Source organism: Megalops cyprinoides, chromosome 16, assembly GCF_013368585.1.
Source record: "Megalops cyprinoides isolate fMegCyp1 chromosome 16, fMegCyp1.pri, whole genome shotgun sequence".
NCBI lineage: Eukaryota > Metazoa > Chordata > Actinopteri > Elopiformes > Megalopidae > Megalops > Megalops cyprinoides.
Genome location: NC_050598.1, coordinates 16,555,832 through 16,573,617, shown reverse-complemented (window position 1 = coordinate 16,573,617; position 17,786 = coordinate 16,555,832). Strand labels below are relative to the sequence as shown.

General features: G+C 41.6%; 2 protein-coding genes across 2 annotated transcripts in view; one reads left to right on the top strand and one right to left on the bottom strand.

Moving 5' to 3' along the window:
• Positions 1–10,165, bottom strand: part of abcb7 (ATP-binding cassette, sub-family B (MDR/TAP), member 7) — a 34,303-nt gene extending 24,138 nt beyond the window's left edge. Inside the window, exons 1-4 of the mRNA XM_036548632.1 lie at positions 9,992–10,165; positions 6,263–6,343; positions 6,079–6,165; positions 310–429 (exon numbers count right to left, since the gene is read on the bottom strand). Coding sequence (XP_036404525.1) covers positions 310–429; positions 6,079–6,165; positions 6,263–6,343; positions 9,992–10,144 — 441 coding nt within the window. The 5' untranslated portion in view covers positions 10,145–10,165. The remainder of the gene's footprint in view (positions 1–309; positions 430–6,078; positions 6,166–6,262; positions 6,344–9,991) is intronic.
• A 654-nt stretch (positions 10,166–10,819) lies between these two features.
• On the top strand, positions 10,820–17,655 carry uprt (uracil phosphoribosyltransferase (FUR1) homolog (S. cerevisiae)). The gene is made up of 7 exons (XM_036549104.1): positions 10,820–11,260; positions 13,108–13,150; positions 13,657–13,726; positions 13,846–13,908; positions 15,481–15,642; positions 16,552–16,650; positions 17,268–17,655. Exons 1-7 carry the CDS (start codon positions 10,986–10,988, stop codon positions 17,372–17,374), a joined length of 819 nt encoding a protein of 272 aa, XP_036404997.1. The 5' UTR covers positions 10,820–10,985; the 3' UTR covers positions 17,375–17,655.
• The last annotated feature ends 131 nt before the right edge of the window (positions 17,656–17,786 follow it).

The following is a 17,786-nucleotide window of genomic DNA, read 5'->3' as shown; positions in this document are numbered from 1 at the left end:
CACCATTTAGCAACGATAAATAGCACTCATATCACTTGCTGAAGGCTTGATAAGGTTGGATGCGGTAATAAGCTAGTTCCCTTTTATTAGTGGAGGCAACCATGGGGCACTGGCTGAGAGGGCCAGGCTGCTTCCAGGATGAAGGAAGGAGGGACATGGGCATGAAGCCGTTTACCCGTGTGGCCTTGATGAAAGCAACACTGTGGTCAGCACTGCGTAGGCCATGACATTTCGCGAGGAACCAGTCAAAACACAGCGTATATCTGCGTCACAGCGCTCGGCAATGCGTGTCACGATGCCTCGGCCTACCTTTGCTCCGGCCAGCAGTCCCAGTGAGACGGCAACACGTGCCCGCAGGTCCGGCCTGTCCTTGGGCCACACGTACGACAGCATCGCCGCCAAGATTTTCCCAGAATTCACCTCTTTCAGCTGTTCGAGGGACAAAACAAATTTAGACGAGTTAATCATTGTTCTGAGCCAGGAGACATTTCAAAGAACCTGGTTTTGTTCTGTTCTGCCATTTCTCTCCATTATAATAAGAATGGGGGAGTGATGCACTTAAAATGGTATTAACAGGGGAGCTCTTTGACGCAGACTCTCTAGCAGACGCACGGTGTCAATGCAGGTCGCTCTCTATTCTCATATTTCACATTTGTTTTTTCAGGCTCTAATATTGTAATTTCTTCATCAACAGCAATATTTATCACCGAGACCTTAAGAGACATGAGGAAACACTTCAATACAACACATGAGCACCACTGGAGCACCAACTGGACCAAGGAGTTGGGCAAGTAACCCTAAACTTGCTTGTTCCATTCCCAAGTGGGCACCTACTATTGTACACTGAGCAAAAAAAACTAAATATGTAGATGTCCTGTTGTATAAATGGATAATGTAAAAATTGTAAGGGATCTACTTTGCTCTGGATAATAGTGTCTGCTAAGCTAGTGTAATTTTATGCAACAGAACATCCGCTATCACCGGATGCCCTGCGATACAGTCCTAAGCCATGTGGTACCACTGTTGCAGCGTTGCTGATTGGCACCGGTGGTCTCCAGTGGGACTCGGTGATCCTACTTGTCACCCTGCCACGCTGGTTCCCGTGAGTGGCCTGGGTTTGCCGAGACGAGTGATGGCTGACGGGCTGGCACGGTAGAATGCCAGCGTGGCTATTTACCTTGAGCTCTGCCTGGTGCCACCTGCCTCAGGGAGACGCTGGTCTCAAAGGCATGTGCAAATTCCTCTAATCCAAGCAATATGGTACCCTAAGACTGCAATATGGCATCAAGATAAAATTGATTAAATTAAAAACTGCACAGAATTTCTGAACTAGTACCCCTACTCTCACTCCTGCCAACACCTGCCCTTCATCATCCGAGGACCTGTGTTTCAAGGACAATGTAAAATGGTGTGGTCTCAGCATCAGTTTACAGCTTTACTAAAGCATTCTTCACCCTAACTGTGATTATCAAACTCATTTCAATAAACTCTCACAAGGTATAAACTCCCAAAAGATACAGAATCAGTCAACTGAGCTGGACTGACAGAAGCATAATGACAAAAACATGAATTTCATAATATGTTTTTCATAATTTTCATTCTAACTGTAGATCTCCTCTCTGAAAGTAACAGAGGTTCAAACGTGACCGCATCAGACTTCGTCTTTAAACACCGAGAGATGATCTTTTGCATATTCTCCCCTCTTTTGACCCTGACTATGGAATCCTATATTGCAACGCGTTAACCGTGCCTCAGTGCAACATTATCTGCGCTCACACAGAAGTGCTGAAGCATGACAAACGCACTCCTCCAACACACTCGCATGCAGCCAAGGGCTATTTTTCCACACTAAGTCCTATGGTGCACCACAAGAGGGCAGATGCAGAACGGAAGAATGGCACATTCCCCGCTGACATCATCTGAGGAATTCTTAGGTGCCTGACAAGTCATTTGAGGGTGCTACTGAGCAACCTGACAAGGGGACCCCAACCGAAATAACCACCCCCGACGCCAGCAGAATGGACTGAATTACATTCTGCTGTTATGGACTCCTGGTCGTTGTCAGATAATGATCAGACTCAAGCAGGTTTGCGCTGCAGTGCTCGGCCTCTGCTCAGCTTAAGTGCTTTAACTGACCGAGTCGCTCAGGAGCCCCTGAGTCATGAATTTAAGAAAGTGTTACATTTCTGGCTGCGATTAGAGGAAACAGCCCTCAAAACTGTCATGGCCCTCATTCACTGCCTGACTGATTCATCGGTAGACTAGACTGACAGCAGAAAGCAAAATGGCTAGTAAATGCTCACAGCTGCAGAACAGAGCCTATTCAGCTTTAGTTTTATTAATAGGATTTTTCTTAATTTCATTGACTGCCAAACTCACAATGTTGTCCTTCTCAGGTATTGAGCCTGCTGGAGTTATATAAATATGTACCATTGCATAAGGACTATTCTTTCTCTCAGTTATCTTTTTTTCCCTTGATTGAGCAGACAATTGCATGTGCAAACCAGTACCATAGTAATGACAGGTGTCAACTAAGGGGGCATAAACAGGCCCCACAACAGCATCTCATCAATCTAAATCCTCTCATTCCAATTTATCCTTCCACAACTCCCCTCTGAATCCACCTTCAACAGATTGGGCTTTTTAACACTCCTGACCATAGTGCAAACAATTGTATGTGGGTAGTTTTTCTCTGTGTGATCTGGGGGGCTTTTAACCTGTATTGCTATTGGCCAGGCTGCCAGGCATCCCAGGAGGCACTCCACAACAATCTTGGGGCAACAAGCACAGCCATGTGACTAATTATAAAATCAGTGGCTAATTATGAAGAGCTCATCAAAGCTAAACAAAAGACAAAGTCACAGATAAGGGAGGAGGAAATGAAACATGGATGCACTACCAATGTGAAGAAACATTTGAGGGCAAGAGTGCAAACATATCTGCCTGGTACATGCATACCAACAGATGTATTTTTTTTTCATAAGCAACAATATGTCATTAAACCAAACAGATAACAACATACCAATATTTAAAATCACAAAAAAATCCAAAAAGAGGATATGTGAGTTGATATGAGATTGACTCGTGTGTGAGGGATCCTCTGTCAAAAAATGCAGGAAAAAAGAAGAGTGGTGGCAGCTGTCATTCATGATTTGTTAGATAGGTTTGTCCGCATAAATATTCCCTTTGAAAAAGCTGATCATTCAAAAGTATATGCAACCAGCATGTAATAAACACAGAGGCAATGCCATCAGCCAGCCCACTTTGCAAGGTGTACCTGCTACAGATAGCTGGATAGCATAAAATCAAAATCAAAGAACTAATTAAAATCCCTTACAAACACAAATTATATTGTAATTAATTATTGTGTACATGTCTGTGTGTTCATATTCACCCTTCCATACTTTTGCATGTTCCATGAAAGTGTATGCCATTTATCAATGAAGTCATATTTTGCAAGAGGTACTGCACCACAGGTCTTTTTTAATCATAAAACATTTCAATGCACCAGCAAATGTTTATCTGGTGTGCAAATATGTCGTGACAAATATGACATATTATATTAATATATATGACAGAAATGTTAAATGTCAAAGGCTGATTCTTCATACCTTTTTTCTTAAATGTATATAAGAGACAGATAACTGAGTGAGGTAATGTACTAAAAGAATAGTAGTACTCATACCAGGAATATTTTTCTCCTCTTCCACTCATGTCTGTTAGTAATGTGTGTGTGTGTCTGTGTGTAGGTGTGTGTATATATAGGCTTTCATTTGGATCCCATAATTAACTAACTCAATTGAGCTGATTACTGCATACTGATCTAGATCCATCTGTTACCTGCATGAAGCCCTTTGTGAAAGAAATGTTCTGGTGTGCTGACAAAAACCAGAACGCTCAGAGGGTCAAAAGAACCAGGACAGTGAAACACTGAACTGGACAGTCCAAGTTAACTTGTACTGAGGTTTTAAGTATTTTAACTTCTCTTGCAAAAACAACACTATTCAATACCTTAAGATTGACTGGGGAAGGGTTAATTTCAAATGGTTGCATAAAATGGATTAAACCAGAGTAGCAAAAAATTAGCGGAGGACAAAAATTTAAATAATCGAAAACTGTACAAAGACAGAGGAACAATGAAAGGCATGACTCTTCTACATATCATAAACTCTTTATGCAAGCAGTATGTTTTTTACATCAGGGCAAAGAGGGATAATAACAGCTTTTACCTGATAATGACAAAAATATTTTTCTACTAGATCAACTTTGTTAAGTAGCCTGAATGCTTGAGGCAAATTATTTCTTGTGAAACAACACTATTCACCTATTAAAAAACAGGATTTGTGATCCTGGTACTGTAACGCATTTATGTTAAGGGCACAGGAACACATTTATTTCATCTAACAAAATATATTTTGAGTTATAAAAACAGCAAGTTACTCACGGGTACAAAAAAATAGGTCTACCACTAAAAGACTTTATATCAAAATGAGGTTAAATTACAGTGACCAATTTGGGCAGCAACTAAATAAGCAGTTTTAATAAATGATTTCCTGCCACTTTTCCCTTCAGGTGTCATGCTTAAAAAGCATGGTTTTCTACATTTTTACATGCATCTTCCAGGCAGGAATCTGTGTTTGTTATGACATTCAAGAGCAGGTGCAACGTTATTCAGAAAGAGAACGTTAGCTAGGTAGTTAGGTTAGCTCCCAGCTGCACTATGTTGATGAAAAACTGTTGTTAGTCACATTTGTCGGATTTAAAGAGAATGCTGCTGCTTTTAAGGTTTCTGTTTTTCTTCAAATGAAACAATACACCATACTGCTGAGTACATCATGCTAGCATACTAGGTATCTAATAAATTCTAAATTTGCCTGGATGATGGCTTGACGTGCTTGCACTGAACTGCTGCTAATTAGTGCAGGTGTCAGCTTCAGCTCTGTAACTCTCTGTAGCTTATACCAACTGGAGATGCTTTGCCAAGCTTTAACGGTAAAAAATGTGTTAGTCTGTCTCTCATATTCATATTTGACTCATTCAAATCCAAATGGCCTGAGTACAGCCAACATACGCTATTACACTATGAAAAAGTAATGTCAATACAGCTGGTAATCGACTTTAATCGACTCATGATTACGAGGCCAACGTTATAATGCTGAGAAGCTGCTGCTGGTGAATATATGAAGCCATGCAGTCATGAAATCGGTAATGTTGGAAAACGCATTGTAGAAATGTACTTTCACAATCTACAAAGATTATGTTTATATATTAATAATATTTGTGTTATTTTATTGTTTCCACTTTATTAAACATTCAGCCACATATCTTTAATGTGTAACAAAGATGATGGACGTGGTTTTTTTTTTCCGTAACCTATTGACTGAAGCAGCATCAGAGGTGTACATCCAACTGGTTATGCATGTTTAATATGATGGAAACCTATACATAACAAAACAAGTTGATAGTGCTGTAGGCACTCTCCACTCTGTTCAGAATACATGTCACAATAAATGGTAATGGTTAGAAACTGGGATGCGCAAACTGATTTTAGGTTTGTTGTGAAGACCAAACATTAACCTGTGATTGGCTACAATGAACAAATGTGGCTGCTGGCTAAGACAGGAGAGACAAATGGTGAGAAGCATTATTCAGGGCGCAGAGCGCTACTGATGATGTAATACAGCTTGGAAGAAGAAGAAGATGGCAAAGAAGGAAGTGAAAAAGATCCAGGTTTGGGCACTTACTCTGTGATCATATGAGACTGTATTAAACTTCTGTGTATTAAAATGGGGTTAGATGGCAGGGTTACTGTACTGTAGTAATTTCTGTAAGAACACCCAACGAGGGTCTAAGTCTCCATGCTGCATAGGTATGGGGTATGCCCATCCCCCCCACCTCCACCCTGCCTCCCCCCCCCTAAACCCACAACCTTGCACTTGACACACCTTCTGCCCTGATCTGATTTCTGTAACATGTTCCCCACAATAAAGCCCATTTGTTCTGACGTGAAGAACTTCTCCCTGAAAGGTTAGCAGTAAGTAATGAAATGCAAAGTACAGTGCTGGGGAACTGTCTTACCACATTCTTGGGATCCGCACTTAGCCCGCCCCCAGCATGACCATGCCAACATGTCCGTCTGTCTGCTACCCGCCATAGCTGTGAACCCTGAAACAGACGTACACGCATTGCAATGAAATATTCTGGTACAAACACTGTAAGGTAAGGTAAATATTCTACAGGTGGTCTTCGACATTAGGCGTACCTTTGTAGCTTCCAAAATCTGCCTGCAGGTACTGCCTCCACAACTTGCCCATGCAGCTGTCCTCACACCTGGGTTAAACACCTAGAAGAGAGCATCAGGGAGATTTAAACTATTCTGCTGCCAAGAAAATGGGTATATTGTCCTTCTGCAGGGGTCCCTATGAATCAGTTGTATGAATCAAAGAAAGTCTGGGAATGGACACAATAATTAATCATCTTAGGTGAACCTATTTTAATTTGTGTTCAGTGTGAGCGATATCTCAGTTTTTGGACTGATTTGCACATAATTAGTTTTACTGCTTAGTTCAAACAGAGGTGCTGCTCAGCTTGTACAGAGCTATACTGATAGTAACATAATCACAGGTTATGAACTAAAACAATTAAACTGAAACCCCCTGAGAGGGGTTTGCTCAAACCACTTAGAACCAAACTTGGGGTGTTTATGATTTCATTATAAAAAGAAACTTGTGTGCTATGAAAGCAAAAGCATTTTAGTTCAGTAGGGAAACGACCACTCAAAACGGGCACCAAACTGTGAAAAAATGTCAAGGCTTTTCATAAATCACAACAGTAACATAAATTGAATACTTTGAGGCAGACAGAATGCCTTTGTGGGATATGTCTAAAGCAAAGATCTGCAGTAAGTGTATACAGACACTTACACACAATTGCATATTCCTTCTACACATACAAATGATGAATTGCCTCTTTGTTAACATTAGGTTACTGAAGATGGAACGGTTTACCATCTCTTAAGAGAAGAATGTAGTTCTTGTCATAAGCCAGCAACTAAACTCTACTGTGTAAGCTTAATAATCCAGGAAATAAACAAAGATGTCTCAAAGGACAGCTTGTTAGCTAGCTTGTTTACTGTCTAACTAGTGAATCCAGCCGCACCATTTAGATAAAATTACTAGAGTTGCTATAAGTATTGTAACAAGCTAGGCACCAGGCCTGCTTTATTGGTGGTTTCAGGTAATTGATGAAACTTGTTAGTTTCTCCCTCTCTTCTTACTTTACACAGGCTCCAGATAAGCAGGGTTCGCCCAATTACGGATCCGCTTCATAAAAGTGCCATGGCATTCAAAATCAAGGTACATCAAGACTATCAAAACAAATAGGCATTTGATATCTGAAGAAAGGAAAGAAAGAGAAAACTTGTTCAAACGTTATTTTTATTTTCTTAGCGTCATTTCTTGTGGGGATACCGTTTCGAAATAATTTTGCCTCGTGAACTCCATTTTGTGAAACATAACGTATTGCGTCATGAGGCGAATGTATGCCTTCATTCCTTGAAAAATACTCTAATTGGTACTTCTGACCTTGAGCAGAAACCAATATTCATCCTTAAATGATATAATGTTCTGTGAAATTTATCACCACTGTGAAAATGACACCATGATACTTTTATGATTCCAGATTTTCATTAAAACGGGCCTGAAGGCATTAAGGGCACAACAGCATTGTTCCCATCATCACTGCACACTGTACTTCTTTCATTTATACAGAAAAATACAGAATATATACACAACCAGTTTAGGGAAAGAACTTTTCAAGGGAACAATGGCAGGGCTACTTTTGGAATTTCAACATGCAACCGTTTGATTACAAGGCTAAGTCCTGAATCACTACACAATACTGTCATCTTAAATGCCTCATGGGTAAAGCAGTCACCAAAACAAGAGGCCCCACAGCTTCCAGTTTCCAACTGCCAATGGACACCAGCATAGCAACTAACCTTTGGCTGGGGTTGCAGGAAACCAATGTGACCTTCCCAAAGTGATTAATATCAGCTGACATAAACAAATAGCATACAAACAACTGGTGCTGCGTACATCTAAAAAAGCTGAACTACAGCTCAGTAGATAGATACTTCACAGCAAATACATCTAAATTTCCCAACTGGTTGGAGATCACAATTTTTCATGTAGCAACAATGAGCTCTTCCAGACAGCAACAGCTTTTACAAACAAGGTCATTCAAATGGTACTGTCTATAGCTGATACAATTTTATAATTAATGTCATCCTAGAGAAAATAATTAAAAATTAATAGTTTCAGCATTCACAGGATACATTTTTTTATGCTATGAAGTATGTGACACCTGGAAGACGCACCACAGTGACTGTGTGGACTACATGACACAATTTAACATTTAAGAAAACACGACAGTATTTAACATATACACCCTACAAAAAGCCATACCAACATACTGCTTTTTATTTATGACTGTATCCATAGACACGGTTGCTTTCACAGGTTATATCAGTTAAATTACTAAAGGTCAGACAGGTGAACACATAGAAAGTGGATGTGCTTGGAAGAAGCAATGCTGTGTGTCACATCACACTTCTTTTATTAGGACATAACTTCATCATCTTGCCTAATTTCCAGCAACTGCTTACAATTACAGGGAGCAGTATCAGACCTCCAGTGTATATTTTTGAGTGAAAGGAGCTTGGTGTTGCAGCAATGCTTGACAGGGCTTAAAGCATCCAACCAACTTAAGGCCTAGTTATTACTCACTTACTTGAACATGGATGTCTATCAGACAGAACACAAACATCTGGCACTAAATTAACAAGGACTGACAAACGGATCCCCCACAGGCAGCAGTAACATTGGCAGAAGTTTTATCAACAAGTGGCAGATGGCAAAATACACCAGCTGGATGCACTTTGGTGGTTTTTCTTATATTGACATTTACCTCCTGCCAGGTGTAAGACACACTCTAACATACAACAACATCTTACGGCTAACGAAGTCCAGAAACTCCAGTTACATCACACACAAGTGTTTGCCATTTGCAAGTCAGAAATGTGTGAAATGTCATCTCTGTACACAGACATGTTGTGGGGCTTAGGTGGGGCTACGTGTGAGCGACAGATCACTAGGTCCAAGGGTGCGCTGTGCCTTATCTCACAGCGCAAGTTGCAAAATGTGACCCAGCTAACCCAGCATCTATTTTGTTTCAGTTCTGTCATGTGACGGTGCCCCGATGGCCTCTCATTAAACTCTACGCAGCGAACGTTAACCTAACTAGGAAGCAGTGCAATGTTCATTACTGTCTACTCAACACAGGTCTGGAGCTTCATGTGATGAACTCCGCACTGTCCTCAGTCAGTTACAAAAGACGAAACTGATCCGCAATACAAAAGTAACTTGGCTCGCTAAACAGTTACATACTAATTACTTACAAGCTAGCAAGTCTAGCGAACGTTGACGTGTGTTACGATGTTTGCTACCCAAGGCATCTCATAAGACATCAACCTATAAAACAAGGTCCAGCAGCTCAAGCCTTAACATTTGAGGCTAATCTATCTATACAGCAAAACTGTCCCCACTTTCATCAAACTAGCCAACTTACAACCCAATGCGTTTGTCAGCTCGCGAACTAGCTGGCTAACTACGTAGCTAACAATTATTAACCTCTGTCGTTTGATAGCTTAGCTAGCTAGATAATTAGTTAGCTAGCTATCTAGACAGTTACTAATTTACTGATAGATTAATAACATCGTAAAGTGACTTGTCTCGGAGCCTGCTTTGACTGACTTTAGACGCAAAAATCAACGCACAGGCTAGCCTGACACCAAAAATTAAGGTTAGAAATATGTCCTTGTGATAGCTGGATAGCTAAACTAGCTAGCCAGCAAGCTAACAGTTAATAACACCAGCTAGCTAGCTAGAGTACAGACAAGTCCAAAACTAAGACTGCCAGTTGTCTGGTTTACCTGGAATGTCTTATTTTGTTTGCGATGCGTACGGATTCTCTTGTCGTCGCTGTATCTTAGTATGTGATATGAGCTGGTCTGTTGAAGTAAAAGTGCTAGTTTTCGTCTTTGAAAGTGAAATCCACATTGCAGGGGAACTAACAGCGGCGCCATGTTGAATCAAAAAAGGGGGCTGTCCGGAAACAGAGACAGCATTGTGGGATGTGGTTATCTCTACCGGCCAGCAGGCTGCGAGCGCTGTGTTTGCTATGTACTGTTTTGTACATTGCGTTCCAAGAACCAGTTCAAAATCATTTTACCAAACCCTCATATGAATAGGAGCACCCACTTTTCACAAATTAGACAGATAGACAGACAGACAGATAGATAGATAGACAGATAGATAGTTTTGTAAAATGTTTTATTCCCATAAAGGACACAGTAATATATTAAAATACATTTACAAAAATTCAGTGTTATAGCCCTATATATATATATTATACTATGCGTCATAGTCTATACTTAACATTATTAAGTGGAAGTTTTCATTGCTGGGCATTGAAAATGTACAGATTCGTAGAGTGACGTTAGTACATTTTTCAAAATATATAACCCTTCCATCTAATGTCAATGCCGGATTACTTCATTTAAAATATGTAGAGATACTACACTGTTTTGCTTCCCGGGAAAAAATGAAAGCCCTCCCACGCACACGTAGTTCATCGTGTGACGCCACATTTACGATCGACGAGGACGCTACTAGCAGCACGAACATGATGGGCGTAATCTAATGATTGACTATACTGTTGTCCATTCATATGGGAGATTAGACTGATGAGCACACATCCTGTTACAGTTTCCTTCCAGGACAGACTCAGGCTTCTATTTTCTTCACTAGGCGAAAACGCGGGGGACGTTGCGCTCCATGGAAGAAGGGGAACGCAGACTTTTCATGCTTCTTACAAAATAGGAAGTAGTAGAATTGACAGTAAATCCAGACGGTCGTTTCTGTTATATGGAAACGTATTTCGACGACAGTATAATCAAAACGAGTATCATGCCTTGCCATAACCAGCAGCCAAACAATGTCAACCAAGACCATGCTGTCATGAAGCAGGTTCGGTTTGCGAACAGCGCCAGCATCTCCGCAGTTTCGAATAGCGGAGCCGAGGAAGCCAAGGAAGCGTGTGGAAACGAGCACGTTGAAGACCAAGTGCAACTTGGACCGCAGTTGAAACTGTTACCCCTGAATGACCAAATACGAGAATTGCAGACCATCATAAGAGACATGTGAGTCCAGGCGGGCGCAAAGCCCTGTTGTGTGTGACGTGTTTGACAGTGATCATCAAGCAGTTCAACTCGGGCATGTTAGATGTGGTAAAAAAATAAATAATAATTCGCAGTAGCTGGTAGCATTAACAGTTCAGCAGGTATAGTTTTTAAATCAGTTATACTGTAAATATGAAATTGCACGATGAATCACCTATGCATGGTTTAAAGGTAGCTAGCCAGCTACCTAGCTGTATCTAACGGCATTCAGGATACCATTACTGAAGAGTATTGATATCTATTTGGCCAGATATACGGTATTTGATTTGGCGGCGAACTACAATTTACACAGAAGTAGCCAGCTAAGTGGCTGACTAGCTGGGTGATTTCTTAAAGCTCTGCCATAGTAACTAGCATAGCTGGCGAGACATGTACAGTTGGCATCGAATGTCTTAGCTAACCAGCATGACTGACTTTTTGTAAACGTCCACGCAGCAACGCCTGCGTAGTAAGACCCATGCCGGGAACGTCGCTGAGGCATATTTTCTTAACACTGCTGTCCCCGTTTTTAGGGTCTTGGTGGGAGTAGGAGGAGAGTTAGGTTTCATGACCGTTGCTGTAAAACAGAGATCAGCTCATGAACTGAGCATGAACTGATACAGTGGCTTCAGAAAGTATTCACACCCCTTCACTTTCCAAACAGTTTGTGTTATAGATGGATCAAATTGGTTCGTTTGGCCATCAATCTACACACAATAACCCACAATGAAAAAGCAAAAACATTTTAGAATAGTTTGCAAATTTATTAAAAATCAAAAACTAAAAATTCCATAAGTGTTCAGACCCTTATTCAGTACTTTGTAAAAGCAACTTTGGCAGCAATCACAGCTTCAAGCCTTCTTGTGTATGTCTCTACAAGCTTTGCACACCTGGATTTGGGCAGTTTCTCCCATTCTTCCTGGCAGATCCTCTGTAGCTCAGATTGGATGGGGAGGGTCTGTGAACTGCTATCTTCATGTGTCTCCACAAATGTTCTATGGGGTTCAAGTCTGGACTTTGGCTGGGCCACTCAAGGACATTTAGAGACTTCCCCCAAAGCCACTCCAGTGTTGTCTTGTCTGTATCCTTCAGGTCAATATCGTGCTGAAAGGTGAACATTCACCCCAGTATGAGGTTGTATGCAGTCTGGAGTAGGTTTTCTTCAAGGACCTCTCTGTATTTGGCTGCACTCTTTCTTTACTCAGTTTTGACCTGTTCCCCATTCCTGCCTCTGAGAAGCATCCCTACAGCATGACACTGCCACCATCACACTTCACTGTAGGGATGTATTAGCAAGGTGATGAGCAGTAACTGGTTTTTGCCAGACGTAGCAGTTGATGTTCAGTCTAGACAGTTTAATAGAATAGAATAGAATAGACTTTATTGTCATTGCACGGTGGGGGTGCAACGAAATTGTGGGTGGTCTACAACACTAAAGAATCTTTTTTTCCTCATGCCCTCAAGAATCTCTCAAGTGCCATGTGTCAAACTCCAGGCAGACTGTCACATGCCTTTTAGTCAGGAGTGGCTTGTATTTAGCCACTCTACCATAGGCCTGATTGACGGACTGTTTCTGAGATTGGAGAATAAATATGTGGTATTTATAGGGGGAAGAAGAAAATGTTTGTGCTTTCTCAAGATATGTGAAGTTCACATGCCAGGACATTGATGGTGATGTTGAATAGCAGCCATATTACAGTACATACAGTACTTACCCTGAAGATGAACATTACTTAATTCAGGTTATTCAGAATGTTGATGTAGGTCATATGGGATGGCAGGGTCCTATTAATAAGTCCTGAGTAACATTGATTTTAATTTTTATACAGAAAAACCAGCAGAGGGGATTTTGTGTTTTGTGCGGACAGACTGGTAAGATTTAACGTCTTTATATTGCATGTGTGTATGTTTATCTGTAAATGCTGGGTTTGTTGATATAATGACACCTTGTTGGGTGTGATCTTGAATGGTATGCACTTTACTGTCTCAGCCTATGGGTTTGCCAACAGTTACTGAACAAGAGCTTTGCAATGTGTGATGTGCTTATGTAACGTGTAGTATGTACATCTGTTTTTACAGTCCTCAGCCGCTGCACAAAGTACTCTATACTTTTCAAACCATAGTTTACATGGTAGCTAGGCCTCCCTGTTTCTGCTGTACCACAATCCTGAGTCAAGATCTAAATAAACAGGAAATTACAGATGACCCTGAACCCTTAACCTGTGTCAATGTATCCTAATACCATTGGCATCTTTTCCAGACTGTAAGGCTCAGAATAAGCTGATCAGATGTTGGTTTATAACGTGCCAGTACAATAAATTGCTAAACCAAATATGTTGAATTGCTCTGTGAATTCTTTTTACCGCCGTGGTTCACAGATCAGACTCGTGGTTGAGCAAGGACTCAATCAGCTGCCGTATTCAGAGTGCACCGTGATCACTCCCACAGGTGAGACCCTGAGCCAGTCAGTTGAAGGGTTCAAAATCTGAGTCACCCTGAAGAGAAATCTCAGTCCAAAAAAGAGAGAACGGTGACTTTCTGACCTCTTCTCTTGTCTTCCTGACAAGGGCACAAGTATGAAGGTGTCAAGTTTGAGAAGGGCAACTGTGGAGTCAGCATCATGCGGAGTGGTGAGTCACTGTTGTAGCCAGGTATCAGTGTTTCACTAGTGGGGCTTCTAGGTCCATGAAACGGGTGAACCTGCATCGTGTTTCTAGAGAATCGTTGACTTGAATCAATCAGGGTGGTTTATGGACAGAAAAAAGTAGCTTAATTGGTTTATCCAAGCCGGGTACCTGTGACACTTGCAGGATTTGTGAAGCCTCAGTCAGCCATCACTAGCACGTGTGGGAAGTGCATCTCTCCTGCAGACAGTCTGCCCTCAGCCATAAATTATTGTGTATTTGCTTAGCTGACACTGTTATACAGTGCAATGTGCATAGCTCACACTTTCCGTTATTGTCCAGTCATGCAGCTCATAGTGATTCTGGTTTAGTACCTCACTCAAAGGTGAAACATGTAGTGCATCAGGGAAATAAACCTGCTACCTTTTAGTTATGAGTCCTTTTTCACATTAGGGTCATTCCATGCCGAATTTACAAGGTTTACAGCCTGTCCCTTGCTAAAAAACAGTTATGGGGAGGGACTGAGATGCACAGAGCCTGGAAATCAGTCATTTGTTATTCTTATCTTTGCATTCACCTCAAGTCGTGACTTGGCAAAAATCAGCTTAAAGCAGAATGCTGACCTTAACCAGAAAAAAATCACCATGGGTGCATTTTTAATTCTGCCCTCATGTTCAGCACCTCATTTGACTTATGACTTGTGCTTTCCAGAAAAATATCTGAAGCTCCCAGCTCGCATTTGAAAGGTGTCCAGACAAGGGGTTTATGGCTTTATTACAATTTGGCATGGAAAGATCTAATAGTGAGTGGCCTGCAGGTTATCAGATCTGTTTTAATGCTTGCCAAATTACAGTGAGAGATCAAGTTCTTTATACACTGTCCTACCAAACGTCATGGGACACCCCATCTGATTTCAGGAAAATGGGTGTGACTTTGCGTGGTTTGCAGAGAATAACATTTGAACATTGCATTGGCCAGCACAGAGTCCCAACCTCAACCCAATAGACCATCTTTAGGATGAACTGGAAAGCAGAATTAGGGCAAGACCAAGATGGTCCTTTTCAGTAATGGTGCGTCCTAATGCTTCAATAGGGGACTGGATCACAGTACCACCAGCTCTAAAAGAAATTAGTAGACAATCAACCACAACGCATTGAAGCAGTCCTTCAATGCCAACATGCTATTATTTTTTTAAATGAAGATATGTTTTACTCAACTTCTCACACCCCATGACATTTAGTAGGATTATGTACATCACACAGACGATTTATTAGAGAACTGTCTCGGTGTTGCTTATTGAGATCAGAAGAGGCAACCAGACATAGAGCTCTGCTCCGAGTTGTTCTGGGCATCCTGTCTCTGCTTAGCTGACAGATATTTAGCTTCCCACTGTCTACTAGCCTCACCTGGTAAGGCCTAGAAGGCTGAATGGCTCATCTGGAAAATGAGCTTGGTGTTCTACTTTGCCTTGACAGGCAGACATGTAGTGTGTTCCATTTTGCCCTTGCAGGCAGACATGTGGAACCCCCTGCTCTGATACGTACAGGGGTGAGCTTTTGTGCCCTGTTCTGTCAACAGGCGAGGCCATGGAGCAAGGACTAAGGGACTGCTGCAGGTCTATCCGCATTGGAAAGATCCTCATTCAGAGTGATGAGGACACCCAGAAGGCTAAAGTCTATTATGCCAAATTCCCCCCCGATATCTACAGAAGGAAGGTTTTGCTCATGTATCCCATCCTGAGTGAGTACGGCCCAGGGGCGGGGGGGTGATGAGCTCAAGGCACTGGGAATTTAATTTGAAATGTGTGAGAGGCACAATGGTTCATCACAAGGTTATGAACTCATGTACAAAATTATGTGTATATCCCTTCATAACAGCTAGGCCAGAAATAAATAAATAATCTCTTTGCCATTTCTGCTGGATATGAGGTACTATCAGGGCTCTTTTCATAACCTAGTAATATGGGCTCTTCACTGGGGGTCCAGTAGATAAATTGAGTCTGTTAGGAATAATTTAAAAACCAGCAGAGATCCAGCCCCTGCAAAACAAAAATGATTTGAACTCAGCAGCAGATTTAGATGGCTGTGATCAAGTATTGAGGATGCAGTGCCCAAAGTGAATTTTGTCATGCTTTTTTTTTCCTTTGCAAAAAATAAGACGTGGAACCATGCATGACTCGCTCTTTTGCTGCTTCCAGAAGTGTTTTTTTTTTTTTTTAAATTCCCTTGTAGTCTGTGCGCGGGGAGAGTACCACCCAATTCTTTTTAAGCTGACTCCTGCAGCTCACTGCATGTCTGCGTAACATTCAGCATCTCTTACCCACAGCAGATAATTACACCCTTCTGAAAGAGATTATACATAGCCCGCAGAACGGCCATGAGGGTGATGAAAAGTATAATGAAGGCCCACAGGAATAGTGTGCTAATGGCTATCGTTTACTCCTCTGTCTCAAGAATGCCATCCAATTTACTTTTTCCCCAGCTGTAAATCTATGGTAAAAAACAAAAAAACTGAACCCAAATACGCTCTGATTGTGAATCTTTAAAGCAGTGGTGGTTACTGGGAGAAAAGCCAGCCAGCCAGCTGATGGGTGGTGCTGTGTCATGTGAGCTGCGCTGCAGGTCTGTCCCTTTGTTTGTGTCCCTGCAGGCACAGGTAATACAGTGATCGAGGCCGTCAAGGTGCTGATCGAACACGGCCTCCTGCCCAAACACATCATCCTCCTCAGCCTCTTCTCAACCCCTCACGGTAGGCGGCCCTTACAGTACAGCTGCTTATCTCATACTCTTATCCTGAGCAACTTGCATAGCTTACAATTTTTACATGCTATCCTTTTACATAACTGGGTATTTACTGAGGTTTAGGACCTTGCCCAAGGGTAAAACAAGTGTCCAACATTGTTGCCTGCTGCCCTTATACTGATGTTCAGACTGATATCCAGATAATAGAGGCGACAGGCTGTGCAGAGATATATGTTGCTGCATAGTAGAGATGGGAGCGTGTGGGTTTTATGACCCTGTAATGCGTGAAGTTATGTGCTGTTGATCTTATTTGAGCCAGTCAACCAATCAAAAACACAGTGTTTCAAACTTGTGTGTGACTGAGAACCCACGGTAAGTTTGCGGGGTTCATGAAGCCTCATTCTCCATAAGCAATTCATTACTGAAGAGAGCACAACTCGTACGTGGCACCCAATGAAAAATGAATACATTGCACCTTCTGTAGCCCTGGTCTGTGTTGAACGTGGGCTGGGCAATCTGGTGACCAAAGAGGTTTTGAAAACATCTTTAAAAACACCTACACCACCTTTTGGTGTAGATATTCTAAACCTTACGTTTCCTTATGTGTTTTTGCCGTTTGGTCAGGCGCCAAATCAATCATCCAGGAGTTCCCTGACATTACCATCTTGACGACTGAGGTGCACCCCGTGGCCCCGACACACTTTGGACAGAAGTACTTTGGGACAGACTAGCCTGCCTTCAAAGAACCCTGATCGATGCCATACCGTGACAGCCGTTAAGTGTGATTTGTCTTTCCATTCTGTGTTAAGAGCAGCTTTTGAGGACCCCTGCTGTAGAATCCTGCTCTAGCCTCTGCGTACGCCTTACCTAATGTTCCACACTGACACTGACATTTCCCCGAAACAACATAGCAACAAAGCACATTCCATACAGGTCTTATAGGAAATGGTGTGCTTGCATGTATTGCTGATTCATTCAAGTCAGCAATACTAAAAAAAAAAAAAAAAAAAAAGATTAAAAAGCAATAGGTAAAATGTTATTTATTGGTTTGAGGTAGTCCATTTGTAGTGGTTTGCTTTGAATTTTAAGAAAAAATAAAAATATTTTGTACTCTGCCTTGGTCTCTTGTGAAGTATTGCAGTC